Genomic DNA, 12,634 nt, shown 5'->3' with positions numbered 1-12,634 from the left:
CTGGTGTGGTGTGGTGGGAGTGCGTGTGGTCCTTAAAGATGACACCGTTCCGCCCGCCTGTGTGTGCTGGCGAGCGGAATGCGGTGTGGCCCCAGTCATCACATACCAACCATTTCCCCCCTCATGCCTGCCTTACTTTAGTACTGTATTGAGTCAGTCAGGGATGCCACTCATGTGCCGTACAACCCGGTGAGTGGCATTTTTGTACGGTAACTTATATTAAACTTGACAACCCAATTGATGTGCGATATGTATTAACTAGTCATTTACAGTTACGTATAGTAGGTCACATGTGCACGATCTTGATGCAACACTATACTCCATTTCACCGAGTCTGGCACCATCAGTGATGTCCTCAACACCTGTAGCATTGATAAAGGTCCTCAGTACTGGATATACCTTTTTGTATTGCCTTTGTATATTGGTTCTCAAGGTAAAACATATATATTTACCTAGTGCAAAGGATTTACATCAACACTACAGGCGTTGAGGACATCACTGATGGTGCCAAACTTGGTGAAATGGAGTATAGTTTTGTTCGGCATCTAGTTAGAATAGGGTATATATCAGTCAGTTTGTCTACACTGTTGCCCGAAACTCTCCAGTGAAGAATGTCCTTAGCAAAGAGGCCTCTCATGCTCATCTCTTCCTATTCAGCAGTGATTCTGTCCACGATGTGTCCCCTTCCTTCAGACAGGCCTGTTGTACTCCTACTGTGCCCTTTCACATCTCAGTCCACCCCTTGCAGTCACCACACTTACCTGTATTCATTTTAAGGCATAACATTTCTCTCTCCACTTTGAATACTGAGGTATAACAATGAATCAACACAAGTATGATGCTTATCACGAAGAAATGCTATGAGAAGACTTTGTAGCCGTAGTATTATTTTATTCGGCTATTTGCTACGTGAAATTAATAAGCTGTATAAGGACAAACCCCTGGGCCAAGTGGAGGTGAAAGGACTGTAGTCGGCTGTCACCATCAGTCACTCCTAGTAGAGCCTAGCCTGGTAAGATAAATGACACTTATTCTCTTTTTGCATGATGAAAGATTGCTTAATGTCATGCAGGATACGTACCAGTGCCATCCCCTATGCCGTAACGTAGCTATGTTTTTTACTAGGCTTGTTTATCAGGAAGTTATGTACATCTCAGTGGTACGGAATGTATTGCTAACATGAGTAGACCTCGCTGGTGACCATTACACCACCAGAATACATGACGTCATCTGAATTGGTTTATTAGTATTGCACGAGGTGGAGTAGTTACAGTAGTATCCTTGTATCAGGGGGGGGATGGAGTATCGTAGGAGGAGCTGTCATTAGTCAGTAGAGGCGTGCGTCCTTGCTTGCGTGTGTGTGTGTGTGTGTGTGTGTGTGTGTGTGTGTGTGTGTGTGTGTGTGTGTGTGTAAATTTGTTGTCGAGGTCATTTTTTACATGATTCGATGTTTGATTAGATAGATAGAAATATAGATAACGGTATTAATAATTATATTGTCGTTCCTGCTCCGTTGAAGGCTTAAGAACGGAACTTCAAATCGTCGACACGGAAGAAAGAACATGGTTTCTCTTTAGATTCATTAGTAAATAGATAAATAAATAAATGCTTCTGGGTTGAACAGCTCTGCAGTGGGATGAGGTCCTGAGCGAGAGCTGAGAAAGCATTGCCCTTACTGTGAAATTTCGGTGTTTTTGGAAGGATTCTGGCCTACACAATCTACCTGACCAATAACTCAACTCCACTTAAGTTTCTCAAAAGAGAGGGCCGTTCCCTTGGCTTTCAAATACATTCAGTAGGGTATGTATGTGAATGTATTTAGTAAACTGTTAATTACGTCATTTCTTTTCTTTTTTTCTTTTTCTTTTTGCACTGACAGTGGATTGTGTGTATACCTCGTAAAGCTCAGTATACATCGTTCCTTGTGCACGTACAATATAAATTTCAAGTCAGACAACCTTTCTTTGGCTTTAGTACTTGAGACGGGTAAACAGAGATCGTTTCCATATGGTTTTATTGCTAACGCTTGGAGGAAAGTGGTAGACCCATGTTTAATATTTGACTTGTTTTGTGCATTGATTTTATTACATACGGCTACTGTGTTCCATATCACCGTCAAATATAAAGAATTGCAAAGCTTGTAGTAGTGTAATGTAAATCTTGGAGTAAAGGGTACCATTACAAGACTATTCCTGCCCTGCTTGATTATATAGTCAGCTACCGGTACTGTGATCATTATTTTAGTACAATGCTTGGCCCACACGTTTATCTGCTGTGTTAAAATGTGATGGGACAGAGAGAACCTTACCCAGAACAAAGTGGATGGACTGGAGAATGATGCGGAGGAATAGCCTGTTAGGATCAATAGTTTGCCGACACTTCCCTGGCGCCTTTGGTGATGGAAGGTGTTATCCTATGTGAAACAGTTTTATCTAATAGCAATATGAAGCACGCAACAAAGGAGTACGAGAAAGAAGGATACTCTCTGATGTTCGTGGAGGAAGGAGATATGTGAAAGGCAGAACACAATGCTGGCATGGGATTGTCAACCAACTTTAGCATGCGATAGCGCATGAGGATGGGCGTGGGGAAGGGGGGGGGGGTGTATGCGTGCGACTATGTAAGTTCATACAACTTATCGACTAGTCTTGTAGTCAGCCTAGTATCAAGTCAGTGGCAGTCAGTTGTATGGATTACTGAGTCGCCTGCCTCCCCGATAATGTCTTGTTATCAGTACGTCAGTGCTTTGTTGTGTTGTTACCGATGCATCAGTACAGTGTTGTTGTTGTTCTAGGTGGGGAACCTCGCTGCCATGTTGAGGGGGGAGGGGGGAGCAAGTGATGCCTTAATACATGTACAGTACCTCCACTTCGAGGGATCTGAGATGAAATTAATATCGCATGACTGTAGATGGAACAAAGCAGATGGACTTATCACCATTGTACTGCTGAGATTAATGGAGATTGTGTTTAACCCTGTCACGACAGGCAATCTGTCCTTGGTTGAACTGAGTCGCCAGACAGTAGCTAGATTAAAATGCAGGTAATTTCAGGCAACACATGTGGTTGTTACCAACATATTTTATGGTGGCCAGCGCGAAACAATTGTATTTAGCTACGGGAAGCCCCCAACTGTAAACTTTGTGTTTGTGTGAATAATTATGATCTCTTATTCTATGTGGTAGAGCAGGTAGCTTGCTATTCACATTTACCGTTGGACCTATTTTGAATTCCTTCGCTTTGCTAATGACGAAACCAGAAACTGAAAATACCACACCTAAAAAACAGGATTAGTGATGGACAGCATACGTCTTTTCTAGGTCAGATAACAGACATCTCAGGTTTAGTGACATCCCACAGATGGAATGAGAGAAGTGGGCTGAAAACCAGATGAACTCAGTAAGTTTGTTAATTAAATCATCACAGAATTATCGATCATAACAGCATTGGTGTGTTTGTGTGTCGTTTGCGTACTTATGCTGAATGATAATACTAGATGTCTTGCACTTGGCCTACGTGTGGGCGTCCACGTCCTTTGTGAAATATGAGCATGGCCATTCCCAGCTCTGATCACGGCCATCTGATTGTCTGTCTTTTCACTTGATCATAGAAAAATTAATGGGAGGATCGTGACGAGAATTTGTACCGTACTGCATAAGGATGTTTATGTTGAGCTCAGGATGGAATGATAGTGTTGGACGTAGTTGAAATTAGAAAAACTCAGTCTTCCTTTTACGAAATAGGTATGAATGGCTCAGCGTAGTGGTGGTGTTGTTCCACTGTGTATATATATCCTTCCTCTGTACTTAAACACTTTGCCGAAAATTTTAATATATAGTTTCTTTTACGCAGCATAATGCACACGTGTTACACATTCCAAGCAACCAAACACTTCTTCCTGTAGCTATATATTGCCACATCCTAAACACTTCTTGCATCACCGCACCGTACGTTCATCTAGGTCTTGGCCGAGCTTGATAAGGAAAGGGGGTACGTAGGGTACTCAAATAACCGGCTTGGCATAAACCGGCAACGATTTTTATTATCTCTTTAATATTGCTGAATCTTTTTAGGTGGATCGACGTCTACGGTACTAAAACAGGATAAATTTATTTGATTGTATTTCTGGGAAACTGAGAGTAGTTTGTTTGGAGGAGGAAAAGAAGTAGGAGCAGAAGCGGAAGGAGAATTGTTAATGCGCAGGGACACACATGCATGAAGGTCTTTTTGTCGAGGCCACCCCTCAGTGTACAATATCAGGCAGTCAGATAGGAGAACGCTTAGTATTTTTTTTTAACATTAGATGCATGTTTTTAAGTATAATTCAGTATTGTATTACCCACAGGTGTTTGGGTGTTGTACAGTTTCTCAGTCTTGTCACGCCTTGATTAGGGATGGAATTCCTGCATTGGCATGTACTGAATTAATAGAGGATGGCTTACATGTGGACACTGCATGGTTATTTTCGTGTTGGCCTTGCTCTTCAGGGGTAATTCTTTTTTTTATACTTCATACGGTTGCATTGCGCAGCTACTCCCCTCCCCTCCCCGCCACCTCTCCTGCCCAGCCTATCCCATCCCCACACACACACACACACACACACACACACACACACACACACACACACACACACACACACACACACACACACACACACACACACACACACACACACACACACACACACACACACACACACTTACTAATTACGTTATGGGCGAAAATTGTCTCCCTCATAATTAACCCATAAGTTGTTCATCGGTATTATTGTTGCTCCGTGACGGCCTAGAATTGGACCCATTTTAATCATATTTGCACAGACTTATGCCAAGAAAACCCTCCAGAAGTTTTGTCCGCCATTTCTCGGAACATTGTGTATTTGCTCCTTGCCATTGACGTAAATAAAGCTGGTAATGTTAGAGTGGCATTATTGTCGTGCCGTAATTAACCCCTTTAATTAGGTGATTTGTGTTGCTGGTTAATTACATCTACGGCCAGACATTATTATTCATATTAGGTAATCGCCCTGGTAATAAAGGGGCTAATTAAATATAACCTATCTGTTTAATCCTAAGGCAAATAAAGTCGCCTGGGGATAACAAGAACAAAATAAAACCAACGTCATCTACCGGGAACCTTACCAGTTTTAAAAGTCTGTTCGTAGTTAATAAAATCGTTTAGAAATGGCAAGAACCAAGTGGAAAAATGCGTTTGCGAATTAAAAGGGGCGAAGTTCCTGTATAACAAAGGCTGGAGCCTCGTTGACTCGGTGGCAGCACGTTTGTCTTGTGTGTGTGTCTCCTGAATCTAGGGGTTCGAAACCTTGCTGTTGAGGTTTCCATCTCTTTAAACCGATGACGTACCGGATTTTTATTATATTGTTATCTGTAGACGATTTTATTTAACCTGTATGAGACTGGGTTTATATATTTTAAACTCTCCCCTTCACCATGAAAGGTATTTTTCGAGCCTGAGGTAAATTAAATCGTCAGGAAGCAGGAAGCCTAACGTGGAAAATACATCGTGGTAGTAAAGGGATTAGAATGGATGCCACTTTATCTTTTCATATACTGGCATGCTGTCGAAATATACCAGTTACAGATTACAGGCTCTCTGACACGTATACAGCCATGACAACACAAACTTTCACATGTACTGGCCTCACTGCAAGCATACCTCTCAGATTCATACTTGACATGAAGATGGATTAAAATTCTGGCTTTCACTCCTTTCAAGAGGGTCCATTGCCAGTGTGGATATAATGCGAACTGGTACCGAGGTAAATGTGACAAGGTAACTTACTTCTTTTTCTTCTTCTTCTTTTATACCCTTGATGCAGCCAAACGATTTTATCTAGCATAGGGGAAGCTTTTCAAACAGGAAAGGGACTCTTGTCACCTGAGCAAAATTTACTGTTAATAGTAAGAATAAACTTTAGAAAAAATTACAATACTTACAGTATGGTATAAGGAGTCATAGGTCTAGCACAGGGGAATATTAAGCAACGTCAGTCAGCCCGCACCGTGCCGCCGCCCCCTCCATTCCTTGTAACGTCTTTTATTTAGGCTGTGAGTCACCGGGGTTGCTGTGTCATGGTGAACAGTTTTGTCCTTTCTTTCCTTCACCTCATCCTCCTTCCTCCTCTCCCTGCCTTGCCTGACGTGCGTCTTTGGCAGGAGGAAATTTCTTATTATCACTTCCAACCTTTACTCTACTATTCCTTGCCGCGGTGTAATTTCCACAGTATATATATATATATATATATATATATATATCAGACGCATTTAGTTTTGTCCATTGGCTGCGACAAAAAGGCATCTAGCGGCGCTGCCACAAGTCAGTCCCATCCATCCAAAGCACTTTACATCGTGTACGCAGGGCCGGATCCAGCACTTTGGAAAGGGGGTGGGGTGGGGGGCGTGATTCCTAACTGAATTATCACTGAATGCAGTTAAGCAATAAAACAAGCGAAGTTCACTATTATTTTACGTGTTTTTGGTCAAAAGGAGTACAATAATATAGAATGCAAGTGCAGTACAGTACATATTGTATATATTTTGGTAAATAGCATTGCTCTTTTGTTTTAAGTATTCATTGATCAGTGGAGAATAGGGGGACGTAAGGCCCCTCCTCTCCTATTTGTGCCTACTTATCCACATTATCGTTTCCATTTTAGGCATCCTAAGTGTGTGTATTATTATCTCCCCTTGTTTACTGACAGTTGTGTGTAAGCAGTGGTGAAGGTCTTTTGGCAGGGCAGTGTGGTGAGTCTGGCACTGTGCCCAGCACCAATACGTCACAGGGACGTAGGCCATGTTTACACTTAAATAGGCGTTCTTACTCACCCAAGTCTTGTACCAGTATCGATACCCTGTACATACCATACGGTACTCTGTTAGTAGGCTCTTGTTGATACTCATGTCAGTAGGCTGTTGTTGCCTCTTCATAGAATTATTTAGTATAAAATATATATACCCTAGAATTAGATATTTATCGTAACTCAATGATAGTTTAGGTAGGGTAGATTCAGAAACTCATTTATTTAGCCCTTTAACTGGTTAAGGTTTCCCATTGTTAAATAAAGCCGTCTTTCGATATTAGAAATAAGCAGTCATGCGCGACAATATTAAGGATAGGGATTAGAAGAGTAACGCGTTAAATAGTTTTAATTATTAACCTTAGTAGTACAGAGTCAGTCATAGCAGTTCATGAGGTAGAGTTCTCAGTCGCCTGTACACAAAGAAGAGAGTTAGAGCTGGAGTTGAAAGGTACTTATCACACTGACACCTGATACAATATCAGTATTTTTTTTCATATAATGGGCAGTCACATCGATAAATATGTTAATCATATCAATTCTCTTTGTGGGCCTGAACCTAATGCGTAGAGAAAAACAAAGCCTAATGTACCCTAGCAATGCAAAGACGTATGTGATCGATCGCATGCTAAATTTCAGGAAAGCAGGTACGGGTTAACCTTTATGCACCATCCTTACTACATTATCTCAACATTTGCCTTTTAAATGTGTGTTATAAAGTTGATAATATACGGTTGCTGTTCTTTTAAGTAGCGTGTTTGTACCACCTATTTCAAATTTGTTATTACCCTCTTAGCTACTGTATTATCAAGTTTGTGATGTTTCGTTGCCAAGAATTCATCAGGGGTTTTGTGTGAAGCTGGAGGGTGGAAGTATAATATTCAGGAGACATTGAATAGCTTAGGTAAGTACCGGTGTTCTCGTCAGTGAAACATAGAGGTGCCTTTGCTATCAGTACCGGTACCTCTTCAAGTTGTTAACATAATCATCAAGCCGTGTGTCTCATTACTTGTAGCTACTAAACGGAATGATACTTCTTATATAGGCTACCTGAATATTTGCAAACTGACTGAGGAGTGCAGAGGCATGTCAGTACTGTGCCTGGACTGTGTCGTCACATCACCAAGATAGTGTGCCTTTGTTTTAAGGCGGTCTTGGTTCTTTACATCACGTTTAGTTAAGCAGCATAATACCTAATTTTTACTTATGTTGTCGTTATTTTTTTTAATGAATTAATGAAATATTATATTACCGTAATAGATTAAGGACTACAACGTGCAGCCAAGCCCAAGTACTGTCCTTGTACTGTTTTCTGCCACCATTTCAGCTGGCAAACCTTGGCGGTAAGACAACTTCGAAGTGATGTGTTGTTATGCACCAGGAATCATAATGGCCACAGTTATTTTACTCTTTGTGTGTGTTTTATTAATTACCGTCTACCGGTACCAGTACCGTAATGAATTAGATAATTGTTAGTGATAATATGATGTAACCCACATTCAGAAAGTTCATAATACAACACCTTGTCAAACTTTTATTTATTTTTATTAGAAGTCGTTACTTTATAGGAGGGTAACTTTACCATTATACTTTAAAGATATTTGTATTAGATTAGTAATTGAAGTGACTGAATTTATCAAAACCCCTGATGATGAATAGAGAGCAAGTGCAGGACGGGGGGAGGGGGGAGATCACTTTCTTCTCATCGGTTTGGGGGAGACTTGGGATTCTGTTTAGAAAATTCTGACGAACTTTACCTGAAAATGCTCCTTTTTCTGTAACCCAGTATCATCATGCCGTTTGAAAATTTTATTTAGTGTCTGGATTTGCCCTCATTTTAGCGAATGTGTCTCACTGTTTATCTGATGCGTTTTTTTTTTTTTTTTTTTTTTTTTTTTTAAATTCGAGACAGTGCATCCTTTTGGAAGAAATAAAAACGAACAGCTCTGTATGATTAGTTAACCTCATGGTATCACATTGTAGTACGATTTGACACTATATTTATATATTAATGATTATACTGTGGAAGGAACTGCCATTTTCAGGTAAGCACTTGAATAAGAAGCATATTTACTCAAGGTTGTACTGTCTTCACATTCTTGCTGGCACTGCGCTGCATCAAGCTTTGGTGGTTGCAGACAGGCCCCAACTATCAAATATAAACGGGTTTGGGTGCCAACCCATTCCAAGGCCATGTCATCACTTTCATTGACAATTGACCGACGGGAAATTGTAAGGAGATGTGGATATGTGTAGCAAATATGCATGTACGTATGTGTGTGTATGTATGTATGTATGTTAGGTGAGTAGCTAATACCGGAGTTAATCCACATTGGTCCTAATAACAGTGCCATCACATCGCACCGTTACAACACACCACCACTTTCCTGTTTTTCGCAGCCAACCCTCCTTCAGGTAGGCTTACAGGCATTTTCCACTTCAACTTTTTGTCTCGCTTGCTACTCCCCCCCCAACCCTCCTTTTTTTGTTTTTCGAGTTTGGTTTTGCAGCACTGGCATACTCGTACACTCTATGTTAACTTTTTATCTTTCATGCATTCCGTAAAGGAGGGCTTCCTGTTATATATATATTATAGCGCAGGAATGATTGAGTTTGATTTAAAAAAAAAAAAAAAAATGAGGTATTTCATTTATATTCTCCGGGGCGTGTGGAACTAGGTAGGTACGGTAAGAGGAGAAGATGCGTCAAAATCTGTATACATGATAATTCAGACTATCACTAAGAAAAAAGAAATGCTTGTGCCGAGTTATCATTTTAAATATTAGACGAATATTTGCATTCCTGTAGAACTATAGAAGTTATAAAAGAACGGAAGTGGAAGTGGGTAGATCATGTAGTGAGAATAAGGGATAACTGATAGAGCAAGAGGCTGACTGACTAGACCCCAAGAGATGGCAAGCATAGCAGAAAAGGCCAGACAGGAGATCGAGGGAAGAGATAGAGAAGTTTGGTGGTAAAATTTGGCAGAGTGGCTCAGTCATGGAATTCGTGGAGAAGGTTGAGGGAGGTCGTTGTTCAGCAATGGACTTACCAATTTGCTACTGAATATATATATATATATATATATATATATATATATATATATATATATATATATATATATTTACCGGTGTATAAAATCTACGGTAAATAATAATTACGGCGCCAAGTGGAAGCATGTTTCTATTTAGATTTAAAACAAAATTTTAATATTTTAAGGTAAAAGGAATCATGTTGTACAGGCACCGGTTTGTGACGCAGTATTGCCTAATTCATCCACCTAAACATGGCAGAGATCTCTGGCCTTTTGCAGCACATTTCCCGTAGTTGAGTGACAGAATAAATCAATACTGCGGCACCACATCGTTTCCAAAATACTTATTCGTGGCTGACAGTAGTCTAGGTCTAGGACCTTTATTTTTGTACACTTCAGTATTAAGCAGGAGTAATGTAAGGTTTACACAGATTAAAGTGGACAGTATAGTGGTGTTTTGGCAGGTCGTGTGTGTGTGTGTGTGTGCTAATTTCTCTCTCTTTCTGTTGCAGGAGTTGACGGAGTTGCATCATGAGAATGTGGTGGCGCTGCTCGACTGCAAGGTTCGTTCACTTTTTATGTCCTCTTCTGGACGACTTTTTTCCTATATGATATTGAACATTTAAATATTCCCTTGAACCTCTGATCTGCGGATGTTTTTTTTTTTCATTTAACCCATGAACTCTGGCCAAAGTTCGTAAAGCAATTGTATCCGCTTCAACACATTCCTCCACTTCTCACTTGACCCTCTACCACCTCACACTCCACCACTTCACACTTAACGCTCCACCACCACTTCGCACTCACCATCACTTCACCCTCCACTACCACCACCACGTAACACCACTACCATCTCAGTCCTCCACTTCACACTCCATCACCCCCCCCTCCCTTTCACACACACACACACACACACACACACACACACACACACACACACACACACACACACACACACCAGAAGGGAGGGCCGTGGTTTAAAATTTAGTAGTTATGTCAAGTGGAAAAAATCTGTTGCAAGATGTGGTTTATTGCTTCCTGTGGTGTGTTGTCTGGTTGTGGTGGATGTGGTTGTGGTGGTTATGGTTGTGGTGGATATGGTTGTGGTGGTTGTGGTTGTGGTGGTAATGGTGGTTATGATTGTGGTGGTTATGGTTGTGATGGTTATGGTTGTGGTGGTTATGGTTGTGGTTGTGGTGGTTGTTGTGGGTTTGGTTGTGATGGTTATGGATGTGGTGGTTTTGGTTGTGGTGGTTGTGGTTGTGGTGGTTGTGGTTGTGGTGGTTATGGTTGTAGTGGGTATGGTTGTGGTGGTTATGGTTGTGGTGGTTATGGTTGTGGTTTTGGTTGAGGTTGTGGTTGTGGTGGTTATGGTTGTGGTGGCTGTTATATGGGTGTGGTGCATGAGGTGGCTTAGGTTTGATCGATGCAAGTGGAAAATTTTACGAATCTTTCTTGGCATTAACGAGAGAGAGAGAGAGAGAGAGAGAGAGAGAGAGAGACGATAAGGTAGGCTGGAGGAAGGAAGAGGAGGAGGAGGAGTGCTTTGAGATGATAACAGAGGAAGAGGAGGAGGAGGAGGAGGTAGGGGAGTCAAGGCCAAAGGGTCAATCAACCTCCTCATTGCTGGTGGTGGTGGTGGTAGTGGAGTGGTGGTGGCAGTGGTAGTGGAGTCGTGATGGTAGTGGCGTTGTGGTGGTAGGAGAGGTGGTGGTAGTGGCAGAGGAGTGATGGTGGTAGTGGCTGAGGAGTTGCGATGGTAGTGGCAGAGGAGTGGTGATGGTAGCGGCAGTGGAGTGATGGTGGTAGTGTTGTGCTGGTGGCAGTGGTAGTGGAGTGGTGGTGGATGTGGTGTGACGGTGGTAGTGGCAGTGGAGTGGTGGTGGTAGTGGTGTGCTGGTGGTGGATATAGTAAAGCAAGGAGTGGTCATGGTGATAGTAAGTATCATCATCATCGTCATAAAATTACATAGTTCAGGTCAATATGAATTCGTTAAGCCTTCTTCAGTGATAAACCACTGTTCTGTGCAGTGAAAAGCAGACCCCAAGACTACCCAACAGCGATGTCTTTATATGCTGTTAAGAGATGCGAGCGACGTGAGTGGAGGTAGGCCAGTGATGGATGTCGTGGTAATGGAGGGAGTGACAAGGATCATTGCAACAGCTGGAAGTGATGATAAAGTTGATAGTCATATTGTTGGTGTCGGTGATGGTGTTATTAACCTCTAATTCGTCCACCTTAACTTGGGGTGGATTTTAGTCCTTTTACATTTTACAACCCGAAGCTAATTTGCTGAAGAAGACAATAATGCAACTGTCAGTCTTTCTCATGACTTCGTTCCAGGCATCGTATTCTAGTGATATCTCTTGTTACACCTCAGTATTCAAGATGGAGGGATGACAAGTGTAAAACAACAGAGCATGCAGCAGTCGAGCATAGTGACAGCTAGTAATGGTGTTGGAGGCGGTATTCGTTTGCGGCAGTCACCATAACCACATTGAAGCTCATATAGGAACCACAATATTACCTCTGTTACCACCTCTTTGCTACCATTGCCACAACTTATCCGCCTACCACCACCACCACCACCTCCTCCTCCTCCTCCTCCTCCTTCTCCTTCTCCTTCTCCTCCTCCTCCTCCTCCTCCTCCTCACACTCCGCCACCACCAGTGATCCCCTCCCTTCCTCATACCATCACCACCAGTAATCCCCTACCCTCCTCATACCACCACTACCACCCCTGATTCTCTCCCCTCCTCACTACCACCACCATCATCATCACA

The 12,634-nt window shown here is 41.9% G+C and overlaps 1 protein-coding gene across 1 annotated transcript in view; it reads left to right on the top strand.

Annotated features, from left to right (window-relative positions):
• The window catches only part of Atg1 (serine/threonine-protein kinase unc-51-like protein Atg1), a 180,701-nt gene that overhangs the window by 100,380 nt on the left and 67,687 nt on the right, over positions 1-12,634 (top strand). The window contains exon 3 of the mRNA XM_080276333.1: positions 10,363-10,413. Coding sequence (XP_080132459.1) covers positions 10,363-10,413 — 51 coding nt within the window. The remainder of the gene's footprint in view (positions 1-10,362; positions 10,414-12,634) is intronic.

The sequence above is a fragment of the Coenobita brevimanus genome, chromosome 65, assembly GCF_032717465.1.
Source record: "Coenobita brevimanus isolate Jiangsu-jjx chromosome 65, ASM3271746v2, whole genome shotgun sequence".
NCBI classification, from domain to species: Eukaryota; Metazoa; Arthropoda; class Malacostraca; order Decapoda; family Coenobitidae; genus Coenobita; species Coenobita brevimanus.
The sequence above is the reverse complement of the archived record's forward strand: the minus strand, read 5'-3'. Positions and strand labels throughout refer to the sequence as shown.